Source organism: Barbus barbus (genome assembly GCF_936440315.1).
Source record: "Barbus barbus genome assembly, chromosome: 35".
In the NCBI taxonomy this organism is placed as follows: Eukaryota; Metazoa; Chordata; class Actinopteri; order Cypriniformes; family Cyprinidae; genus Barbus; species Barbus barbus.
The window spans coordinates 19,014,667-19,041,274 of record NC_136763.1 but is presented as its reverse complement, the minus strand read 5'-3'; the positions used below and the strand labels follow the sequence as shown (position 1 = coordinate 19,041,274).

Sequence of the window (26,608 nt, the reverse complement as noted above, 5' to 3'; positions counted from 1 at the left end):
TGTAATATTCTAGTGCTTTCTGGAATATTCCAGAACATCGTGGGACTAGTCATAACAGACAAAAAATTATCCAACATACACTTCTGAATTTTGGATGACCCACTTTTGGTAACTGTTCACGTCAAACTGAGTATTATGCCATTTTTATGCATGAGTAATAACAGATCAGCTGTTTTTTTTGGTTTTCATTAGCACCGTTAATGATACACAAAACAATGTGATTTCCGTATTCAGCATGTCAAACATAATGAAGAAACATTAAGAATAAAAGCGAAACACAACTTTTATAAAGTCCTCCGCTGTAAAGTTGCATGCAGACACCACATGAATTTAAGAACCATAATGTAGAGTTTTATCATGCGACACCACTTATGGTGCTCTTCCACTGCATGGTACGACGCAGCTCGGCACGGTTCAGAACGGCGCAGCACGGCTCGGTTTGCGTTTCCACTGCAGTTTAGTACCGCTTTATAGTGGGCGGGATTATTCACGTCGTTATAGTTGCGTCGCCTCTACTGCCACGACTCCTGAAAAACTTTTTATTTCCACATTGCTCCATCACGCTCTAGCTGGATTCACTCCAACGTCTGTACTTCCTCAACAGACAACGAAACAGCCATTTTTTGGTTGTTAAAAGAAAGGTGCGCTTATTCAAAATAGTTGCATTCGAATGATCCGATCCTTCGCTGGCTGTGCTGATTTAAATCTAGCGGGTCTGTTCTGTGTCTCTTGCCGCAAGTTCAATGACGCAGGCAGTGACGATGTTCTCCGGCCAATCAGCAGAGTTTACACGTCACGTTTTGGTAACGGTATGGCTCGCTTGAAACCTCAGCCGAGGTGGTACTAAAAAAAGTACCAGGTACTGTACCCAGTGGAAAACCCCCCAAAAGTGAGCCGTACTGAACCGTACCATGCAGTGGAAAAGCACCATTAGTTGGAAAAAGTAGCTGGAAAAGCAAGACATCCGTTGAATAACTGTCACACGACTGAAAGTTATGTTTTAGTTTCTCCCCAGACATCGATTGATTAGTTCAAAAGTCATTGTGTCATGCAGAAGAGGTCAGGTTTGTTGACCCGTGTTAATTACTCAGCACTGGCAATTAACTGCTACTCATCTAATCTCTTAATCCCATCTGACCTAAAGACAAGAGCACTCTGAAAGAAAACAGGGTTCAGAGAACACTCAGACGGCTGAAAACCAAATGGAGATGTCAGAATCAGTCCATTCCCCTCCCATCTCCTGCTCACTGGCCGTCTGACTGCCACTGGATTATCAGATGGGATGGACTTTTCGGATTTTATTAGACACGGCCTCAAATTGAGTTCATGTTTCTTGACCTGGTGATATATGTTTTAAATATATATGAACAGTTGTCTATAACAGACCAGATTAGTGCAAAAAATTATTCAAGTACCTGTCATTCTGATGCAGTTGGCTATAAAAGAATACAGTGCTGTGAAAATGAATTTGTCCCATCTTGATTTCTTTTAGGTGTTTAGATGAAATACAACATGAAAAAAAGCAATACATAGTGTTTACTTATTTTACACATAATTTACACACAAAAGGTTGTCTAACACCTATCACCCATGTGGAAACTTTGTGAAACGTATCATGCCTCATGATTGCAATCCAAAGTAAAGCCTTAAAAACAACAGAAAGTCCTAATTTGTATTTTGCTCAGTATTTTTGTCTTGTTTTCCAGTACGAACATCTAAACATTATTAAATCAATATACATTTACTTCATATGCAGACTGAAGATATGAAGTCTTGTTTTCTAAGAAACTTAGAGAACACAACGTGTGTTTATGCTTAAATCAAAAACGAACAAAGGTCAATTGGGAATGAAAACATGCTTTCCCTTTTAATTAAGTTCATTTTCTGAGCCCATTGGCAAATGTGTGTTATTGTTTTATGCATAAATTCATTTCATTTTGATCAGTTTCACAGAAACCAACATCTCTCATCTCGTTTTGCTTCTCAAGTAAATGTGTTTTGATTTAAGAGTATGTAGACATTTGTGCTGGAAAATAAGTCAAAAATACAGATGAAGAGCATCCCTTTTTTTTGCAGTGTGATCAGTAAAAATTATTATATTCTAGTTGTTGGGAGCAGAGCCATTCAAACCTTAAACTATTTTTAAATGAATGAATAGATAAATTAATAAAAAATTAATGGAACTCTGTTGGAAGTTGTATTTTAAAATATGTGCATCTCAGAAAATTAGAATATAGTGAAAAAGTTCATTTTTTCTTGTAACTTATTTCAAAAAGTGAAACTTTCATATATTTTAGATTAATTACATGTAAAGTAAAACACTTCAAAAGTTTTTATTTTGATGATTAGAGCTTACAGCTAATGAAAGTCAAAAATCTGTATCTCAAAATATTAGAATATTTACATATTCTACAGAACTCTTCAGGAAAAGGGCTACCAAGCCACTTCTGAAACAGAAACAACATCAGAAGCATCTTACCTGGGCTAAAGAGAAAAAGATCTGGACTGTTGCTCAGTGGTCCAAATTCCTCTTTTCAGATAAAAGTACATTTTGCATTTCATTTGGAAATCAAGGTCTGCAGGAAGACTGGAGAGGCACAGAATCCAAGCTGCTTGAAGTCCAGTGTGAAATTTCTGAAGTCAGCAATGATCTGTGGTGGTGTGATGTCTGGTTTTGGTCTATTGTGTTTTATCAAGTCCAAAGTCAATGCAGCCGTCTACCAGGAGATTTTGGAGCACTTTATGCTTCCATCTGCTGACAAGCTTTATGGAGATGCTGATTTCCTTTTCCAGCAGGACTTTAGCACCCACAGTGCCAAAACCCCTTCCAAGTGCTTTGCTGACCATGATATTACTGTGTTTGATTGACCAACCAACATGCCTGACCTGAACCCCATATGGAATCTATATCTGGGATATTCTCAAAAGAAAGATGAGAAACAGTCAATCCAACAATCCAGACGAGCTGAAGGCTCAATAGTGCCTCAGCTGATCGCTTCCATGCTACACCTCACTGATGCTGGAATTTGTGCTAAAGGAGCCCCAATCAAGTATTGAGTACATAAATGAACAAAACTTTTCTGTTTTGCAAATCCTTTTTTTGATTGATCTTAGGAAACATTCTAATATTTTGATTTACTGATTTTTGACTTTCATGAGCTGTAAGCTCTAATCATCAAAATTAAAACAAAAAAAACTTTTGAAATGTTTTACTTTACATGTAATGAATCTAAAATATATGAAAGTTTCACTTTTTGAAATAAGTTAAAAGAAAAAATTAACTTTCACTATATTCAAATTTTTTGAGATGCACCTGTAGATATTTACATTTACAAATAGATGTATTATGTTCCATTCAATTTATTACTTACATTTTCTTACTGTATTAAAAGCTCACATCTCCGAAAACGTCAAAACACATTTTCAAATAGATATTATCTTTATAAACAAACCGCATATTTGAATTCTAAACGACTAAATTCTCACCTAAAACATTCCGTGACACAAAAACAGTATTATTTTTATAATTATAGTGGGTTTGGGTGTCAGCCATGACAGACTGTGAAAAATACCGCAAACAGAGCGATACGAACGGTGGAACGGTTGGAATGCTGTTATCAGTAGAATATCGCACTGCTGGAAAAGGCAATCAGCCAATCAGATTCAAGAACTAGAGAGAACTGTTGTATAAATGTATGTAAACATATATTTCAACTTGATAGTTTATATGCAACTCGGTTTTTTTAAAAGTGCTAATTATTAAATAAATGTAATTAATTTATTATTAAATGTTATTTTTGGTCTTTTTTTTAGTTAAAATAAATTTTTATTTTTTAAATGGTGCATCACTAGGCTTTTTGACATTCCTTAGGTATTATTTCCATACTTCTAACATGAAAAACTGTGACTTTATGAAAAATATTTAGTTTTTCCTTGGAAGATTTTAAGGAGTCATGTCAAAGGGCTGCTATAACGGAAATGTGGTGTGAAAAGTACCATTTAAATCAGGTTTGGTGCAAAAGCAAGATTAAAGAAAAAGCTCAAAGCCTTTGGGAAGGAAGCCTCTTGGACATTTGGCAGAATTATGGACACAAATTTTACATCCATTCCGTCCCATTCCCTCTGGGGTGTCATCATGCCAGGAGTCTCTGCAGTGCGCTGGCAGAGTGTGCATGTTACCCACCTCTTTGCGCTTTTCCCTGTCACTCCCAACCGCCGCGTTATGTGACCCGAGAAGCCGGCACACACGATTTATGGCCGTGTGTCGGAGTAGCCTGCACCATTAGTGTAATTCTAGGAGTGGAGCCAGTATCCCGTGAATCAATTGCCATGATTGAGTGGGAGATAATTAGCCAGCCCTGATTGCCCACAACAAAAAAATAATACTTTCGCCTAAGTACGCAGCAACTACATTTCATGACTCAGTGGAGTTTAATTCTGGAGTGTTTATTGCTCCAAAACCTAGTGAGCTGCCTTTTAACACAGTATCTAACTGACAAAGAAATTAAGTGAACGATTTGGAACCAATTATGCTGCTCAGGCGAAGCGCATCACATTTGATTTAGTGGAGGTTAGTGTTAGCATGTTGCTTAGGTGACAACATGATACTGATGCATAGCACACACACATTTTAGGTAAAATAGAATATTTTATGATAGCACTTTATAGTTAGGTCTCATTTGCTAACATTAGTTAATGCTAATAATAACTAACATTGAACAATATCCTTTTTACAGCATTGATTTAGTTATTTATTGTAGTTCATAGTGCATTAACAAATGTTAAAGGGACAAGTTGTTCCAAACCTGTATGAGTTTTTTTTGTTTTTTCTTAGTTTTTTTGTTAAACACACACACACACACACACACAAGATATTTTGAAGAATCTGGGAAACCAAATAGCTGCTGGTCCCCATAAATGAAAAAAATAAATACAAATACAATGAAAAATCAGTTTAGGCCAGAAACTATTTGGTTACCGACATTCTTCAAAATTAACGAATTTGTTACAAATAGAATCTTTTTTTTATGAATACATTTTGGTATTGAATGATTATAATCAGCATTTGTCATTTTATCTTTATTTTTTAATGTATTCATCTATTTATGTCAGGGGTCTCCAACCCTGCTCCTGGAGAGCTACCGTCCCACAGATTTCAGCTCCAACCCCAATCAAGCACACCTGAACCAACTAATCAAGGTCTTCAAGGCTACTGGTTAATTTCAGACAGGTGTGTTGGAGCAGGGTTGGAACTGAAATCTGCAGGACGGTAGCTCTCCAGGAGCAGGGTTGGAGATCCCTGACTTATGTATTCATGATTTTCTTTGTAATTTATAAGCCACTTTATATTCTTATCCCAGAATGCATGATAAAGGTAAAAAAAAAAGTACAAAGGAGAGAAATCTTAGAAATGTTTTTGGGATTAAAATCAGTCAATATCAATATTTATTAAAAAAAAGAACAAGATTTAAATAATTAAGTTCCGACTTGCCCAAACGTTGTGATTTAGTGTGTATTTATTCTTATTTGGAGCTGATTTCTCTCTACTTTTGCTGAGTTCATGATTATTCATTAGCTATTTGTTTTCCAAATACTTTTTCACTTAGCAGATTGCATTTATTAGCACAACAAAAACAATTTTGCGTTAGACTGATTGAAGCATATTACGTGGATGTGCATATCTTTCATTATCTCTCATCCTTCCCTCTACTATACACACACACAAACAAAAAAAAATAAAAAATTCTACCTGAGATTCCTCCTGATGTGGATGCATTATTCAACTCCCTTGTCAATGAAAAAAAACTGAAACTGGAACATTTATCTTGATTCTTCAAATCTAGCGACCGTAAGCAGTTTTGTGGAGGTTGCCTACTCTTCACCGGCAGGCATTTGATGGGGTTTAAAATGTTATAAAAACGGTCCCGCTTTTGTGGCAGTCATTTCCCTGTATGACAACCTTCGAAAAATCTTAGACATGTCACTTCCAGTCTGGTTCTTTCCCGAGACAGACGTTTATGGCATTACTTCCATGATGCCTTGTCACGCTTTGTTCAGCCAACCTGCTTCCAGGTGTTTTTCTTAAAAGCTGTATTTGAGCAGATGAGAATGAACAGACTGCACGGCTGAATGGCTAGTAACATAATGCAATGCATTATTACAAGGCCATCAGCAGACGTTGCCATCATGTCTTCAGTGGTGTGTATAATTCACAAAATGCTTCATAAATGGGGCTGAATCAATTCACGTGTTCAGAGCCCTGCTGCGGTGCTGCTCGTAATAAATCCTTTATTATAACATAGAAGTCACGTATAGTATGAAACTTTATGGAGAGTGTCATGCAGTATTATTAACATTAATAAAAAAGGTTTTTGTTAAATAAATAAAAAACTAACAAATGAAGAAAAAAACACTAAAATACATTTTCATGATTCTGAAAAATAAATTAATATTTTTTTTTTTTTGAGGGGGGGGGTAATTTAAAATTTTTGGATATGTATTGTAATTTGGAACATAAAGACACAAAAGTACATCAGTGTGCTGAGAAATGTAACATTGTTCAGCATTTTTGAATTTCAGTTAGTGTATTAACTTTAAATTTACTTAAATGTTATGCTTAAATTTTAGTCCTAAAATACTATACAACTAAAATTAGATTACAAACAAAAGAAAATTATACAAAAAAAACTATGAAAAGTTAAAGAGAAAAATTGAAATAAATACTAAATTAAATATTTAAAATTACAATAAACCTGTCTTTTTTACAGCTTAAAACGTTAGTCTATTTTCTTTCTATTTTATGGAAAGAGCAGCTAGTACTGTATATATACACTGATACTCATTTTTTTCTGCCGATACCTATTATTCATAATGAAATCTGCCGATACCGATAGTTTGGTTTTCTTAAGGGTTTGGTTTTCTCTCTCCCATCTAATGCTTTACATATACAAGGAAGCTTCTCATTTGGTACATTATTATAATATTAGAGGGTAACATTAACAAGACCAAACTATTATATTCAACTGAGGGTGAGTAAATGATGAGATTTTTCAGTTTTGGGTGAACTATCCCTTTAAGTACAATTCAGCGTTGACATTTCTCTATATGCAACGGTCAAATAAAATAATTCTGATGAATTTCAGTGAGCAAACTGGAGTTGTGCCATGGGAAATATATGATGAGGTGGGTTCCCTCACCATTTCCATGTTTGAGGGCTGTAAATCCACCCGCAGGCATCCTTAATTTTACTACAGGAGGTCTTAAAACCCTCATTAACATTCATGTTATGCCTCCCGCATACTCCACCAAAAATAATAAGTATCAGACTGGTTCACCCTGTAAGTCACTGCTTGATTTGAAATAACTCCTGCATGTATGTTATCTTTTAGCCTTGATCCAGAAGAGTGACATTGAGCATAATACAGTGTGACACAAGATGTGGGATGCACCAAACCATCTTTTTCATTTGTAGTATTGTTATTTTGAAATATTAATCCGGTGTTAATTGAACTTGCCATCAAAATCTCAAGCTGAAAATCATTCATTTCCTCTTTAGATCACGACTTTCTCTCTTTGTATGTGCATAAATGTGCCAAACACACACATACTGTAATCTTTATTTTATTGTGTGGTGTCTGCGATTTTTGCATTTGTTGTACAGTCACTCAGAAAAGCTTTTGGAGGTCATCACAGTTTCCTCTTTTGATTACGCAAACACTCAAGAGATGCAAACCGGGACTAAATATGAATTAAAGTCGCGAACAAATGAATAATTCAAATTTGAAGGGAATCAATAATTTCCCAAATCCCATCTGAATGAAATATTCTTGCGTGTTCCTGAAAATATGAAAAACCAAACAATCATGGAGCTTCACTGTGTTGAAAATATGCCACACGTTTTTACAGGGTTCTTTCAAAGGAGATTTACTTGATTTGAAATATTTGTCATTATTAAATTTGAGATGACTGCTGTCATGCCATCAAACTCATTTCTTCACATGTGCACCTTCTGAGGAATTTCTGTAGGCTAGTGAAATTCATTGCATCATTTGTTATGTACTTATTAGCAGACTGACGTGGAAATCTGCATCCATAGATTTTCATTCAGTTTGAATGCCATCATTCATAAAGTTATAAACATCTCAGTCCCTTTTATTAAGTTATACATTTTTTTGATTTAGATAAATGTTATGGGTCGCCATTAATGTAATTTGTTATGCATATAATGGGATCCACACACACACACATATATATATATATATATATATATATATATATATATATATATATATATATATATATAATATGTATATGTGCATGTATATGTATGTATGTGTATATATATGTATATATGTATATATATATATATATATATATATGTATATATATATATATATATATATATATATATGTATATATATATATACAGTATATATATACACACACACACACACAGAGAGAGAGAGTTGGGCAAAAAAGTATTTAGTCAGCCACCAATTGTGCAAGTTCTCCCACTTAAAAAGATGAGAGAGGCCTGTAATTTTCATCATAGGTACACTTCAACTATGAGAGACAGAATGGGGGGAAACAATCCAGGAAATCACATTGTATGATTTTTTAATGAATTAATTGTTAAATTCCTCGGTAAAATAAGTATTTGGTCACCTACAAACAAGCAAGATTTCTGGCTCTCACAGACCTGTAACTTCTTCTTTAAGAGGCTCCTCTGTCCTCCACTCGTTACCTGTATTAATGGCACCTGTTTGAACTCGTTATCAGTATAAAAGACACCTGTCCACAACCTCAAACAGTCACACTCCAAACTCCACTATGGCCAAGACCAAAGAGCTGTCGAAGGACACCAGAAACAAAATTGTAGACCTGCACCAGGCTGGGAAAACTGAATCTGCAATAGGCAAGCAGCTTGGTGTGAAGAAATCAACTGTGGAAGCAATTATTAGAAAATGGAAGACATACAAGACCACTGATAATCTCCCTCGATCTGGGGCTCCACGCAAGATCTCACCCCAGAACCACACGGGGGGACCTAGTGAATGACCTGCAGAGAGCTGGGACCAAAGTAACAAAGGCTACCATCAGTAACACACTACGCCGCCAGGGACTCAAATCCTGCAGTGCCAGACGTGTCCCCCTGCTTAAGCCAGTACATGTCCAGGCCCGTCTGAAGTTTGCTAGAGAGCATTTGGATGATCCAGAAGAGGATTGGGAGAATGTCATATGGTCAGATGAAACCAAAATAGAACTTTTTGGTAAAAACTCAACTCGTCGTGTTTGGAGGAGAAAGAATGCTGAGTTGCATCCAAAGAACACCATACCTGCTGTGAAGCATGGGGGTGGAAACATCATGCTTTGGGGCTGTTTTTCTGCAAAGGGACCAGGACGACTGATCCGTGTAAAGGAAAGAATGAATGGGGCCATGTATCGTGAGATTTTGAGTGAAAACCTCCTTCCATCAGCAAGGGCATTGAAGATGAAACGTGGCTGGGTCTTTCAGCATGACAATGATCCCAAACACACCGCCCGGGCAACGAAGGAGTGGCTTCGTAAGAAGCATTTCAAGGTCCTGGAGCGGCCTAGCCAGTCTCCAGATCTCAACCCCATAGAAAATCTTTAGAGGGAGTTGAAAGTCCGTGTTGCCCAGCGACAGCCCCAAAACATCATCTGCATGGAGGAATGGGCCAAAATACCAGCAACAGTGTGTGAAAACCTTGTGAAGGCTTACAGAAAACGTTTGACCTCTGTCATTGCCAACAAAGGGTATATAACAAAGTATTGAGATGAACTTTTGTTATTGACCAAATACTTATTTCCCACCATAATTTGCAAATAAATTCTTTAAAAATCAGACAATGTGATTTCCTGGATTCTTTCCCCCGTTCTGTCTCTTTTTAAGTGGGAGAACTTGCACAATTGGTGGCTGACTAAATACTTTTTTGCCCAACTGTATATATGTGTGTGTGTGTATATATATATATATATATATATATATTAAAAATAGGATATATTAGGGGTGTAACGTCACAGACATAATTAGCTTTTTTTTTTTTTACAATGCTTAAATTACTGAACAAATTGCTCTTTTTTTTTTTTTTTTTTTTTTATGAATCTGAATTAAAATAAAAAATTTCTTAGGGATTAAAATCTACTAAAATCTCTCTAAAGGGAGCCCTTTTACATTACTAGTAATTTAGGTTTGAGCTCTGTTGTTAATTGTAATAACATTAGACTTAATTTCTCTCTTATCAAATATGAGCAGTAGACACTGGTGACTTGCCTGAGTGACATGTGACAGTGATAACTTTTGCGTGTACCATTACACCCCTAATCTATTTATATACTGTATGTATATGTGTATATATATATATATATATATTATTGTCTACATAACTGTTTCATTGCACCAAGCGCCATGCAACACATTTTTTCTTATTTAAATCCATTCCACATAATTCTACAGACCTCTCCGTAAAAAGTGCAGAAAATTCAAAAAAATTAATCAGTTTCCATCTGGGCCTAGTTAGTGGACGCATTAGTTCCCTAAGCAAGCTGGTGGTATTGTAGGCCTGAAAGAGGGCTTGTGTAAAACATGGGCTCTGGATCCTTTCTCAACGGTTCTAATCCAGGTTGAATTGATGAAAAAACCCATATAATTTAATTGCGTTTGGAGAGGAGCGACGCGTTTCTCCCGCCAAGTCCGCACTGCCGAGAGACCAGCTCGTCCTGCGGGCGTCTGCCGCTGCATCACTGCCTACCTGTTTTATCATAATTGTTTTGGCATCGTTCAGAAACAGGGATTAATGTAGGCACAGTTCACTGAGCCGCTGCTCTGCAAAAAACCTATTTATCACCGTCTTTTCTTTTTCGCAGAAAGCGCAGGGCCGCTTCGGAAGCTCCGATTGCAGAAGTGGCTTTGTGTTCATTTGACTGGCCTCAATAAATCAACAATTTTGAATCGAAAGGCTTCAGAGGAAACAGAGAAGTCAAGTCATTTTTTTTAATGGCTTCAAAACAAAAATGAAGGCAAATGAACACAGCCTGATGTTGATCTCCATATCTGTTTTCGTGCTTACAGCAGCCCAGCTATTGCGCTCTTAATTAGACCACATGGGCACACACTCATGCATTTATTTTGTTTTAAATTATCATTATTTTATTATCTTCTTTTAATCTAATGATGTCCTGCGACTTGTGCCAGGGGAACTGAAAACCCCTTAACAAACAATTGCAGCTTGGCGAGATGCTTCCCATGTGGCCAGTTTTAACTTTTGATGTCATCAGTGTCTGGAATGACTCAGTCCGTGTGAGTGATTTTTTTTTTTTTTCATTTTTCTATCAAACGCCAACACAGTTTATGAGTCTAATCTAATCTGCCAACAGACTCTTCTGTGTGATAGATCTCCTCACTCTGTCTCTTTCTGTGAAATTATGCAATGATTAATCTTTAGAGGATATCAGGATGACAGGACAAAATTGTGCTGTTGAAAACAGTTACTCCACAGCGTCTTGGAAGTGTGGATACTTACCTTAATTATGTTTGCTGGGGTTTCATCTGTTTCTGATGGAAAATCACTGGCATTTTCTGGGCCTTTATAGAAACTTTGAGCTCTTGCTGGTGCATGTCTGATCTTACGGTGGTGTGGTTCAGATTCGTGTTTCAATGTTTAAAAAAAAAAAAATCAGACCAATGTACTGTATGCAGCATTTAAATACGGCATTTTTGAATCCTATTTTCTCTAAATTGTCCAAAAATCTGCGAACATCTGTGTCAGAATCTAATGCAGACCTGCAATTCAAGGAAATAGTTTTAGGATTTTTCTATAAAATATATTTGTTTGTATACACAGTATTTAATATGATATATTTGGCTTGTTTATTAAATATTTTGGTGAATTTTATGTGTACCTTTGTGTGTTTGATATAATGTGGATATATATAGTGGGGTCCACAGATCTTTGAAAAAAATGCTTCTATTTTGGATTTTTCATATTTTATTTGTGCATTTTTCAGTTCAGAATTTTTACTGAATTTAATGCTGATAATTTGTTTGGATCCATCAGTCTGCTTTAGGGTGATGTTTAGTACCTGAGCTAATGTAGTTCACTGGTGCAGATGATTTGTGTTTAGCTCTTTTATAGAGGACAATAGACAGCAGGTGCCAGAAGTTTAGTTGGACCTGGTTGCTGTTAATTAATCTCAGGTGAACTGCAGCAACGCTGTTATACTCCTGAGAGTGTGTAGACACTGCGTCAGCTCAATGAAAGCAAACAAACTTTCTCCTGCCAGTGTGTTTCGGTCAGTGTGAAAGACGGGCTTCAGACACACTGATGCTGTTGTGATTGGTGCTGGTATGTTTTACACTGACAGTAATGGGCAAATAAAAATTTCCAAAATTGCAAGCGGGAGGTGAAGAGCTCTTTAGTGCCTCAGAGTGCAGTGTGTTAAAAGATTATCTGCTTGTTTTATCTCCTCAGCTTCCAATCCAATTCCACTCAGTAGGGGAGAAAACTGAAGTAGAAAGATCTTTGAGACTTTCTGGTTTTAGATGGATAGGTGACTAGTGTATATATATATATATATTGAATTTGGAGTTAAGTTTATATATATATAACTGTTCACAAAATTCAGGGTTCGGTTCGATACGACACAGTGGTGTCACGGTCCGGTACGTTTTCGATACGGGGGATGGGGCAATTGGTTACGTTGCAATGTTGGAAATATTTCTGTTTTAAACCAAGAAGGCGAGGCAATGGATATCACACAAGCACGCGTTTGCACGTGCAAACTTTGCGCAAGATTTATGCTGGTGAACGTCTTAATCTGTCAATTCATTATAAGCAGAAAGTGAAAGTAAAGACGGAATGACGGAGTAATGATGGAGCTATTGGCATCTGACGCCGCTTATTCTCTCAGAGAATCGTTACACCCCTTATATTTATATATACACATATACACATATCTACATATCTTTCATTGTTATTATATTTCACATATATTTCAAGCTTAGGCAATATTGTATTTCTTACAGTCATGCCAATAAAGCAATATTGAATTGAATATATACTGTGTGTGTATGTGTGTATATATATATATATATATATATATATATATATATATATATATATATATATATATATATATATATATATATATATACACACCGTGTGTGTACATATACATGCAGTATATATATGTTTTTGAAAGTCTCTTTTGCTCACCAAGACTCAATTGAAAACAATAGAAAATTCAGCTTTGCCATCGCAGACATAAATGACATTTTTAAAAGATAGTCATTACTTCAATCTTCGGTGTAACGTGATCCTTCATTTCTTAATATATTGTTATTATTTGTCCTGTTTAATTTAATTAATAAACAAAAAACATCGACTCTCATACATTTTTACCATGATTTACAGAAACACTCACTAATGTCATTCAGTGTAAGAATATTTGATGTAACAAAATCTTGTCAAGAATATTTATAATTATTATTAGATTATTATTTAGAATTATTATTAGATGACATTAAAATACTCTATTTAAGGATCACAGTGCAGCCCCAAAATGTAAGTTAATTGTCATTTTAAATCTTTACCAATCCTTGCCTCTACCCTTCAAACCACTAGGTTTGTTGCATTTGTCAGCAAGAAGTTCTAAATAAATTAAAATATCATAAAAATTTAGTATGATTTCTTTTATATATTTTAATAAGTACAGGTCGGAGTATGTTATTCACTTCTACATAAATATATCTGTTACACCAACCAACGATGGAGCACTATTTCACCGATATAATGACATTTTATTTGAAACATTGAAGTTATTTTGCTATATTATTTTGACTGAGGAAACAGTTTGTGTTAAAACAGACTGTTTTCATTCAAGGATTTCAGAATTCACAAACCTTTACTAAACTGCTAGAGTTTTCATAGAGAACTGACATTTTAATCCATCTCATCTCTCCAACAGGTCCCGTGACCAATGCTGTTATCATACCAGCACCTGCCAACATGTTCCTTGCTGACAGTCATCCAGCCGTCCCGCTGCCACGGTTCAGTCGCCACCTGAACCCCTCTGAGCAGGGTGACGGCATGGGCTCTGGAGGCATGTGTCTGAGACTGGGGGCCAACTCACAGGTAACATCTGAAACATCGCTAATGTTTTAAAGGGCACATATCATGGAAAATAGGATGAGGTCCACTGAGAATTTTTATGAGATGTCACAATTGCTCATTTAGAGCAATGGTGTTACATTTACTTAAAAATTAATATTTGGTATGCAGCAACTTGGCCTTCCCTGAGAAATGCAAAAGGTCACATGCAAAGGTTTAGCTAAAGCCAGAGGTAATTTACATATAAATGTCTTAAAAGATGCGAAAGCAAAACACATTCTAATTTAAAAAAGCTATGCTTCTATAAATCTGACATAATGAAGAACTTTCTGAACACTAGGACTGAAAACAATATAGCTAGAATATTTCATAGTAATATATTATTTATCTATGTTTTATTTATCTATACCTGTAGACACTTGTCAGCCAGGTGAGTTTTTTTTTCGTCTCTATTGCAGTTAGTACATGCTCATGTGCCATTGCTGTGCCATGTGGTCACAAAAATGTACCGTTTGCATACATTTGAAGCATTTTGGTTTAAAAACAACTGATTTTAAGCCAGTGAAATGCAATCAGCAGAAAAAGAGAACTCATTTCGCTATATGCGTTATTTTTGCAGCTTTATAGGCCTTGAACTATTAAATACTCTTTAACACTTTTATGTCTCAAAATACCCATCTTTGCAAGTATCCTTGTAAACAGTAATTTAGGTCTTAAGCAGACAGCTGAGAAAGAAAGCGTGTAACAGTATATTGGATCCAGCTCTTAAAGTGACAGCAGTCTAATATTTCAGCTGTCTGTCATTCATGTTAAACAAAAGAGAGAAAATCTCTCACTGCTCTTGACTAAAACACTTTTACACAGAAAAGAATATATAGTGTTTTTGATTATTTTATACAATGTATGTAGCATTTCTCATTTATTTGTTGTGTTTTTGTCCTATTGCTTGTAATTAGTTTCTTATTCTTATTTAATCGTTGACTGTTTTTTTTAGCTAGTATCTTTTTTGTAGTAGTGACACTGGTTACAAGAATTATGAAATCTCTTTGGTATCAAAAATGTTGATACCAATGTTTGAAAACTTTATTTAAAGTAAAAATAACTATTGTGATATATAATGCCATATCACCCACCCCTAGCATCATGGGTAATGTAGTTTTTCACAAGGGACTAAGCTGTTAAATATGATTATTTAAAACAGAAGTTGATGATGGCGTCAAACAAAAGAATATACCATTAATTAACAAACTCCGAGCTCATAGTAGGTCTTTAAATGTTTTTCAGTTATTGTTCAAAATCACTTTCTCTATCGAGAAAATGAAAGGCACTTTTACTTCCAGAACCCAACTTTTGCACATCCATATAAAATTAAAATTTATTTTCTACATGCATGTTATTGAATGATTTAGTGTTCTTGTCATTTTTACTCAATATGTCAATATACTCATCATGACCTAAATGTTGCTAATTGCATCTTATTAATAAATATTGACAACAAAATCATTGCAAATCCATTATGAATATCCAGCCATCTTCAAATGCATAATCAGGTGGTTGTTCTTTTCCTTTAATGCAGATTGTTAAGTTTCACTGACACTTGTGTAAGGTGTAACAGCTGCATGTGGGTGATACGATTAGGTCAAAGGTGTTTAATGCAAGTTGCACATATGGATCTACCTCCTCACCGACAGCAGAGTTCAAACGTGATGAATGTTTACAGCTGTTAGCAGCCTAACTGTAATTCCCTCCATGTCAAAACCAATTACAGACCTATAAATGAAATGCTTATAAAGCCCCCCCTTCCCTCCCCCTCCCTCCCTTAGCTTATTTACAGACCGGCTAATCTTCCAGCCTCTGGGAAAGCACATGCTATCTGGAAAACATGCTTCTTTCACCTCTGCACAGTGAGAGGGAACCTAAAACAAATGTTTTGATAAGTGCATTAATACTTCTACCAGGAAGCAAAAATAACTGCGACCCAGAGGCTGCACCCAACATCACACATTCGGCATGATTGGCGTTCTACATGGCGTGTAAATTAAAGCTGCTCTGAGAAAATGTATTTCTCTTATGGAATTGTTTCTGTTATTCGCTCGGAAGGCGAAGCGACGACCCTGCTGGGAGGGATGCGCTGCGAAACCCGGCCTGAATTGAACTGCGCGACGCTCTAAATAATCGCGACTCGAGGGGGAAGTCTATTAGCAGCCCGGCTGACTCTATTCAGATGGAGGTCAGTGGTAAGATGGGTTTCCATCAGACCTGTTGCCATCCTGGAGGAGCTCAGATCTGCTCGACTCTGTGCTAATGGAGTGGAGCTTGAGGAGAGTGGGTTACGGCCTTTAACTTTGCATAAAGATATGAAAGCTCTTATTTGGCCCTGAATTAGGCCGCTCATGGTGGTGGGCTAAAGGTTGCTGCGGGAGCTGCAGAGGTCGACCACTCTGCTTTCATAGCTAATTCTGAAGCATTTTTTTATTAAGCTTAATTGTCTGCGATATTTGCCAGCTGCTTATTTATCCTGAAAACATTTCACTTTAATTTGACATTTGTGTTATTTTGCATTGGTAACAAGCCTCCACAAGCTTTCTTGGTTGCGGTTGCCAGATTTCAAGTGTTTAAATCTTATGTCCAGTGGTTTACTTGATGTTTCCAACCTGGCAACCATGCACATGCATTCTATCTGTATGCTGGGGGAAGTCGTGGCCTAATGGTTAGAGAGTCGGACTCGTAATCGAAAGGTTGCGGGTTCGAGTCCCCGGCCGGCAGGGATTGTAGGTGGGGGGAGTGAATGTCCAGCGCTCTCTCCACCCTCAATACCACGACTGAGGTGCCCTTGAGCAAGGCACCGAACCCCCAATTGCTCCCCGGGCGCTGCAGCATGGCTGCCCACTGCTCCGGGTGTGTGTTCACGGTGTGTGTGTGTGTGTGTGTGCATTTGATCACTACTCACTGCTGTGTGTGTGCACTTGGATGGGTTAAACGCAGAGCACCATTTTCGAGTATGGGTCACCATACTTGACAATACGTCACGACTTAAGGATGTGTTAAATGGATAAATTACGATAAAAATGTTTATGAGCTGGAAACACAGACAAAAAAATTCAAGTTGGAGTTTAGCGATTCTGTGGTGGAAAAGGTGCTTGTGGAAATTACATTTTAAACATTTTCAAAAATAAAATGGTAGACTCCTAAGATTAATTCTACAGATTGCACTTTATGTATCCTACTTTTAATAAAACTTGTTCTTAATTTAAAAAAAAAAAGATATTACAGTTGTGGGACAAAGTTTCAGCAATAAATATGAAAATGGTTTATTTCACTTATACTTTATATTACATTTAATTTTTGTTTCATTTAATTTATTTCTACTTCAAACAGTTGTGCTGCTTATTATTTTTATGGAAACCGTGATTCATTTTTTTCAGGATTATTGATAGAATGTTCAAAAGAGCAGCTTTTATTTGAAATAGCAATTTTTTTGTAACATTATAAATGTCTTTAATATCATTTTGATCAGTTTCTTTTGTCCTTTCTTTATAGTATTAATATTATTGATTGGTTAAAGGTAATTCTTTCAAATAAAAAAACTAAATCGTACTGAGCACATACTTTTGAACGGTAGTGTAAGCAAAGCCTCCACATTAATGAAATGATGTACCGTTACAATATTAAAAGTAAATTTGTGAGTGTCTGTGGGTGTTTTTATGAGCACAATCAAACTATTATGCTGGGCAGCAGCACCTGCTTTACACATGTTTCTGTGAAATCAGCAGCTTTACTGTATCCATCGAGGCAGGAACAGTAAATTCCCACAGACGGGCACTGATGGTCCGTAAATCAGCAGAGTAAGATGGCAGGATCTGGGAAGGGCTGTTAAAAAGAGATTGACCTTGCTGAGATTTTCATTGTCAGCCTTAATAATCTCGTTGGACCCTTGGAACAACGTCATCCCCTCCACAAACCCCCAGCCACTTACTCACTGTCAGCAGTGATCAGCCTGCAGGAGACAGCCATGATTAGACCTTGTTTGTAATCGACCCTCTCATGTTAGGCACAGCCACTTCAGGACACTTGTGTCTTGAGAAATGCTACACACAAACACCTTATTTGCACAGTTGATCATTATTGTAGCTTAACATGCTATTATACTGATGTTTAAAGTGTTTTGCTTTGTCTTTTCACACTCTCAGGAGCCGGAGGGGACGTATTTGGAGAAGGCAGACGAGCTCTACTCTCTGATGTGTGCTGTCACAGACAAGGTAAGCAGGGAAGTTCACCGCTTCTGTTGCGAGTCAGTCATCACTGTGAGCTGAATTTTAGCAAGGCTTTTAAGGCGGAGATGGGCTGTAGCCTGTTGGCTTTGATTTTTCTGATGATCAGCGTGAAGAGAGCGGAGATGGAGCACTTGTCACGAGTAGTGTGGACTAGTGCTCAGCCAAGCAGAGTAATCAACCCATAATTACCATTTTAAGATGGCTAACAACTATGCCCACCTGGGTAATTAACACAACCTTTTTATATGAATTGTGATCAAATATTGTTTAAATGAAATGTTCAGCAAATTAATGTTCTTTGCTATGATAACCAATCCTAAATTTCTCTGCCTATACCGATAATGATAAAACTGATAATGATAGTTTGGTTTTCTTAAGGAAAAATCTAATGCTGTAAACGATACATGGAAGCCGCTCATTTGGTATGTTACTATAAAAATAGAGGTTAAAATTAACAACAGAGTCCAAACTACTGTATTCAACTGCTATTTATGTTCAGATATAATAATCGCAGTCAAATAAAAACAGAAATGTTTGCATACAACTCAGTTGCACGTAAGGTAGTTTTCATACAAACTTCTCCAAACATACATATATAATTATCAGTAAATAAGCTCCCTCTAGTGTTTTTTATAGCTAAATAACCAACTGTGAACACTGGATAAAAGGGTTTTGATGGTGAGGAAATTTTCCCACCGGCTATTCACTGTGTGACAACACCGTTAATTCAATTCAATTCAAGCAACAACAAAATGCTATGAAGTAAATAAACAATGTCCCCGTCTTTTACTCTCACAATGAGCTTATCATACTCGTTTGTTACATAAGTAGGTAAGTATGATTTTCGCGATGCAGAAAAAACGGATGGAAGCACATAATCCAGTCATAAAAACGGAATTTACTTTAAAACGCGGAATGGACTACTTGTACAACTGCTTCCGCATTAATACAATGTAGAACATAGAACTTTTATTATCAAAACGAATAAAAATACACCATGCTATATGCCTAATATAAAATAACAAATAACTTAGCCTACACAAAGTTTAGGCATACAAAATTGAAGATCAGTAAACACTGTGGAACCAAATAAATAGGAAACAAATAAGAAAGCTTGGACACATGGCATACTTGATGTAAAATAAAACAAATACACAGTTTAAATAAATAAAAATCAGAAAACACTGTGGAACCAAATAAATAAGAAAAAAATGTTCCAGTATCACCATAGATAAATGGTAGAAGTCAACAGGCTTTTCAAAATCCTAAATATTTTTAAAAGCTTTTGCATGTTGTTTTGAAACTCTTTGTCTGTCATCGTCTTGTCCGTCTCACTTCACTCTTCTTGTCAGTCTGCTCGACTCACTCTTCTCACGTTATAAATGAAATCTGGTGATGCCACTGTTGTTCGGTATGCTGCATTGAGCAGCCACGTTCAGGTTTAATTGTAGTGTCTGTTCTCTAACTGAACTAAATTATTTTTATTACTATAAAAAAGTCCAAACTTCGGTGGCGGCGGTACTGCGGTGGGCAAGTGACATAACCAGTGTTGTGGCTTCACACCGGTAAAACCATCAACTCAGTCTATCGCAGCAACCCTACTGGAAAACTTTCCTGAGGTGGGCTAAATGCAGTGTTAAGTGACATTGATTGCAAGCTGTTTTATTGACGTCTTTCTGATGTTGAAACACCGATATAGTGATTACATGAGAGATGATACATTTCAGTTAGTTGTACTTTCTTTCAACATACCTTCTGAAGTTTATTCGTGTTTATTTTGTGTCGTAACTAGTAGTAAAGTGGAAGGGACTCGCGTTCCTAAAGCACTACAGCAGTCTGTCACGTTACATTTATGAGTGTCACAAGGGCATTTATTGCTTGAATTTTGTGATAAAGTTGTCAAAATTAGAGCATTGAGACTTCCGCTGCGTCCAAAATCGAATACTTCCCTACTATATAGTATGCGAAATATGTATGCTGAGAGCAGTATGTCCAAATTCATAATATGCGGAAAACAGTATGTCAAAAGAGTAGTATGTCCGAATTCATAGCGTGCAAAAAAGTATGCCAAAATAGTATGTCCGAATTCATAGTATGCCAAAAGCAGTATGCTAAAAGAGTAGTATGTCCGAATTCTTAGTATGTGGAAAGACAGTATGTCAAACGAGTAGTATGTCCGAATACATGGTATGTGAAAAACAATAGGCAAAAAGTACCAGGATGATCTTCTGCTTCCGAACGTATTCTGAAGTGCACAGTCAAAGGACTCTTTACTATCCCATGAGGCCATGGGAGAGGATTTATGAATAGCATGAATATTTATAAATAGCACATGATAGACAACATGGTAGATGTAGTACATCTGAATTTCCTTCATACTACCCATATTCATACAACATAAAATGTACTTTTTTTAACTGTCTCAAAGTTCAAATTCAAATGTACTCAGGCAGTACGCAATTTCAGACACTCTGTTTGTCTATTGTTACAAAAAACAAAGCTCTTAGCAATTACTGGGCAGTAGGACTGGGTGATATGAGCAAAAATTAATATCTCTGTATTTTTTGGCTGATTTGCGGTATACGGTATATATCTCGGTATTTATACACTTCTGTATTTGGATTAAACAAAGTGAATGTAACCATAGGCATATATTATGTTAAAAAAGGGTTAAAATCGCATTACATTATAACATAACATTGCAATCTAAAAACAAAAATAATGCTTTTAAATCAGAAGTTAAATTTACTAAACTAGAAATTAAAATAATAAAAAAGCACAGACTAATTGAGTAAAAAGGCTGTTTTGATTACCCCATTAGTCACTTTACAGTTAGTGCTATCATACAAATACACTTACTTGTAGGTTTAAAATTCTCCGTGGGATCTTATGCTTTTAAAGCTAGCTTACTCTCTGAAATCACCTACCTTTTAATTTTTGATGTGATCTAATTTAAGATTGAACTGGTAGACTGTAAAATGAGCAAACATCACATAGGCTTCCATTCAATGGGGAATGAATGAATTAATGCTTACACAAATTGATAATGTGAGAACAGACAGCAGAGTGTTAGGAAAGGGTTTCCTGGGACAAGTCAGCTATACAAAATATTTACCGCAGCACGCTGTGATTTACAGAGGCGATCGATACAGTACTACAATCTTTCATATAGAGCATCTCACTCACTTCCTCCTGCAGGAAATGAGCCACTTGCACACGTCTGTCAGAGTCTCCGCTGATATACACCGCTGATAGAGCAGCTCCACTGGGCCGCTCATATCCCAGAGTTCAGACTCTCTCCACGGGATGTTGAAAGTGTATTCGAGAGCCAACGGAGGAGAACACCATCAGACTGGGCTTGAAGCTGAACTGATTAACGCATAATGCCTAAGAGTTTATTTTCTCTCAGCTCAAGCCTTTAGAGTAGAGGAGGGTTTTCAGTACCTCATTCTGCTGAAAATGTGAGACCAAATTGTTGTATTCTTGATTTTATGAGCCTCCTTAATTAAGAGCGGGTGTCTGTATAGACCATTTCAAGGATGTAAACAATAACAAATGCGTTGGAACGCTACTGCCCATGTCTGGTCCTGAAGCATTTCCGGTAGCGCCATTTTTAAATCTCAGATCTATCAAAACCTACAGCACATACTTTTTAAGTCGAGCGAAAACGCAAGTTAGGTATTTTAATAAAAAATTTGAATTACCCTTTAAATATGACTGAGGTGCACACTTACAAAGAACAGTAAAAGTAGTCTTCCGGACAGCTCAAAGCGGCTCGGATTGATGCTGCGTGCGTGTACACGAGAGATGGCGGTAAACGCGTATCGCAGTCTGGATGCTTACAATTAACTCCTTACAGGAAACGTTGGGATCATTTGTTTGTACAATGGATGACATCAGTCTAATGTTCGGTTAAACTGAAGCAAGACAAACGGTGTTACTTGCAATCTTATCATGGTTTGTGCTAAGATGTCCGGGGAGGTTTTTGGTGGACATTTCATTTGCATTGCTGGGTCAGTCTGTATGTCTACGCAAATATTCATATTTATTTGTACAGCGCTTTTCACAATACATATCGTTTCACTGCAGCTTTACAGAACATGCATGTTTATTACAACGCTAAATGAACGCTAGTAAGCTAATCACTTCATGCCATCATTGCTCATTTCATTCGTTTTATAATGTGTGCTTAGTTTGGTCAAGTTTGTTGCTGTGGAACAGTGCTAGAAAGCATTTGAATGCTGTATCTGAGCCATCATGTGGTCACAAATAAACAAGATGAATGCAATTCAGTGCTGGCTACCGTGTTTTGCATAAACCTTAATTAGTTTTTTTAAGATAAAAGTATAGCCAACATGCAGATTAATAAATGCACACACACTACATACAGTATATACAGTGGGGAAAATAAGTATTTGATACACTACCGATTTTTCAAGTTTTCCCAGTTACAAAGAACGGAGAAATCTGTAATTTTCATCGTAGGTACACCTCAACTGTGAGAGACAGAATCTAAAAATATTAAGTTCTGTTTTTCTATTGTATCAAATACTTATTTCATGCAATAAAATGGAAATTAATTATTCAAAAATCATACTTTGTGATTTTCTGGATTTTTTCTATATATTCTGTTTCTCACAGTTGAGGTGTACCTACAATGAAAATTACAGATCTCTCCATTCTTTGTAAGTGGGAAAACTTGAAAAATCGGCAGTGTATCAAATACTTATTTGCCCCACTGTATGTGGGTATGTATGTTTTTATGCACATTTACTGTAAACACATACAGGTAAAAAGTGTGGGCACTATTACTATTTTTTAATGTTTTTGAAATATGTCTCCAATGCTCATCAAGCCTGCATTTAATTGATCAAAAATATAGAAAAACAGTAATATTTTGAAATATTACAATTTAAAATAGTGGTTTTCTATTTTAATATGCTTTAAAATATAATTTATTTCTGTGATCAAAGCTGAATTTTCACATGATCCTTCAGAAATCATTCTAATATGCTGATTTATTATCAGTGTTGGAAAAAGTTCTTAATAAACTGAGATAAGTTTAGTATTCTTATTTAAGGGATTTAACCAAAATCCCATTCAAAAAATCCGTTGACTCTGGGCCGATGGAACCGGAAGTGCTAAAATGCTAACTCGCTTCCGGGTTTTCGCCTACAAAGTGACATCATAGTTCCACCACTCTATAGAACATCAGTTGTTCAGGGAATCAAGCAGCGTACCTCATAACTCTGTCCAAATACTCTATTTTAGCCTCTTTAAAATGTCAAAGTACAGTGAGGCCAGATGGTCCCCGCAATCCCGTCCATCTGGAGGGGCCGACGGGTGTTTTGGGGTTTGTTGCCGTTATCTGCCTCCGAACGCGTTCAGGTCACCATAGAGGTTGTTCTCTCTTCCTCATGGATCTCCTGACGCTTTTAAAGTGAGTCCGGCTCTGGCAGGACCATTAAGTGGATTAGTTTCACTCACTCAAAAGGGAGTTGGATCCTGCCGGCGAGCTCAGAGCCTGCTGTGTTTATTCAGGAGATGCATGTAAATAAATAACTGGAGAGCAGATGATTATTTATTTAATTTTTTTTGCCCTCCCTCCCGACTTAATCTGGGGGAAATGTGCATCGCTGTCACCCGCCGTTTGCCTGCATGGCGGAATCGAGCACAAAGGAAATGTCAATATTTTCTCCGCTAGATTAAGGATGTTCTAAAACGGGATTTGATGACCTCAGCAAAAATCTATGATGAAACTTGAATTCTTAGACGCAGGTGCAGGTTTTTTTTTTTTTTCTATTTGAAATAACCTCGCCTCCTCATTTACACAGCTCATCTTCTAGTTTATATATGCTTGAGATTTAGCTCTTTTAGATTAAAGGAATGTTCTGGGTTCAGTACAAGTTAAGCACAATCGACATCTAGGACATTTTGTCAATAACCACAGAAAGCAATATACTCTTTACCAAGTTCTTTAAAACAAACACAAATTGATTTTATAGTAATGCTTTTACAACTTATCAGCATATGCCACAAAGCATATTAGTTCAGCATATGAGACAAACTGCTGTACTAATATAATAATGAGCCATGGTTGCTCCAGTCACAAAAATAATATAATATAAAACGTATAAGCTGTGGTCATTCTTGTCTTAAAGGTCATGGAAAAAATCACGGAAATGTCTAGTTTTGTCAGAACAAATGTCAGAGCATAACCGTGTTGAACAGAAAGAATAATCATGTATTTTCTCACAAAGTATTTTAAAAATAAATTCTTAACAAATTAAAATATATATATTTTCAACTTTTTTCGGCACTAAACAAATGTATTATATAAATGTATATAATATAATGTAATATAATTAGTGCTGTCAAACGATAATCGTGATTAATTGCATCCAAAATAAAAGTTTTTGTTTACATAATATATGTATGTGTGCTGTGCATATTTAATATATAAATAAATGCACTCACATGCATAAAAATGTTTATATATTAAATATATTTATTTTAGTGCTGTCAAAGTAACGGCATATACTGTATATTAATAACACATTAACGCAAATTCATTTTAACGGCACTAATTTTATTAAAGTCTGCTTGAACCGGAAGTTTGCGCCCGTTTTTTACTTCCGTATTGTGGCATACTGCCGAGAGAAACAGAATATTGAAAGAGGAAAATAGAGGAATTGATTGGATGTAGAAAGTAGGTGTTTCATTCAGAAATGAACACTGACAGTTGGAGGGGCGTGGTTAAGGATGTCATGCTCATGATATGATATGATATGATGTTATAATCTGTTATAATGTGTGTAATTGTGAATGACTGGAAAGGTCATGTTAAAGTCATGAGGATTCATAGGTTAAACGTGTTGGAACTCTGTTTGTCAAACAGCGATGTGATGATAAGTGTGGCTCTGTTCTTTGTCAGAGTGTGTTTGGTGATGGGGAGAACACTAAGGTTCGAGTGTCTGAACTGGAGGAGGAGGTGAAGACCCTGAAGAAGATCAATAAAGATCTGTATGAGTTCTCCACTCAGCTCCTGACCAAACCCAACTAGAAGAGCTTCCAACAGCAGACGTCCTCCATCAGAACAGTCGAATCAGTACAAGAACAACGGGAGAGAAAAATGGACTGAAAAATACCAACCCTTCTTTTCTGCCCTTTTTTTATGTCCTAAGGGCAGGATTTTTTTTTCACATCCTTCCCAAAATAAGTGCAAGGACTGGAGGTATATTTGTAGTGTTTATGTGGTGACATTTACTTTCTGTATTATTGTAGGCATAAACTTTAATTATTTGGTGTTTTTTTTATTAAAAATCATTTTGACCTGTACACTTCATTAAAAAAAGGTTGCCAAAAAATTCACCCGTGTGACATTTGAATCAGTTTTCATCCTCATTATTGTCATTCCAACCAGCACCTAAGGTGCAGAACTTTAAAAAAAAAAAAAAAAAAAAAATACTAAAGACAATTAGGGATGACGCATCTACCTAAAAATTCAAGATTTTTTAAGTTTTTATTTATTGTTACCAGCCTTTGAGAACTTGACTTTAACCCCTTCACAGTAAATTTGGAAATTATATACTGATAATTTTTTTGGTAACTGCAGTATTTCTCTGTTTTGGTGTGCTTTGTAAAATGTAAATCACAATTAATATAGAATAATATTGCATAACATTTCCTTATTTTTTAAGGAGAAAATATCAGAGTATAGCATGATTTTAAAAACAAAGTCAAATTAAGAATTTCTCACAAATTTAATTAAAAAAATATATATATTATTATTGTTACTAACCTTAAATGCTACTTTAGTTCAGCCCTGTCAAGAAAATTATATCAATTGTACAGTAGTCAACATTTGAAGCGGATCAAAACCTTTAATCAAAGTTGTCCTAAAACCAAAATGCGTTCTTGTTTTAGGACAACTTTGATGAAAGGTTTTGATCCGCTTCAAATGTTGACTACTATATACTTGTTGGCTAGATGACTGCAGTATCACTCAGTTTTGGTGTGCTCTGTAAAATATAAATCACACAATTAATATATAATAATATTCCATCACATTTCAATTCTGTTTTTAAGGAGAAAATGTCAGCATAACAGGGTTGAACAGAAATGCAAATAAAGAATTCTTACAGATGTAGTAGTTTATTTATTGTTACTAACCTTTAAGTGCAACTCTGTCACTGAAAATTTGGA

The 26,608-nt window shown here is 36.0% G+C and overlaps 1 protein-coding gene across 1 annotated transcript in view; it reads left to right on the top strand.

Moving 5' to 3' along the window:
- wdr18 (WD repeat domain 18) overlaps window positions 1-25,846 on the top strand; it is a 78,511-nt gene extending 52,665 nt beyond the window's left edge. The window contains exons 8-10 of the mRNA XM_079393032.1: window positions 13,987-14,153; window positions 18,320-18,388; window positions 25,338-25,846. Coding sequence (XP_079249158.1) covers window positions 13,987-14,153; window positions 18,320-18,388; window positions 25,338-25,466 — 365 coding nt within the window. The 3' untranslated portion in view covers window positions 25,467-25,846. The remainder of the gene's footprint in view (window positions 1-13,986; window positions 14,154-18,319; window positions 18,389-25,337) is intronic.
- Window positions 25,847-26,608: the final 762 nt, after the last annotated feature.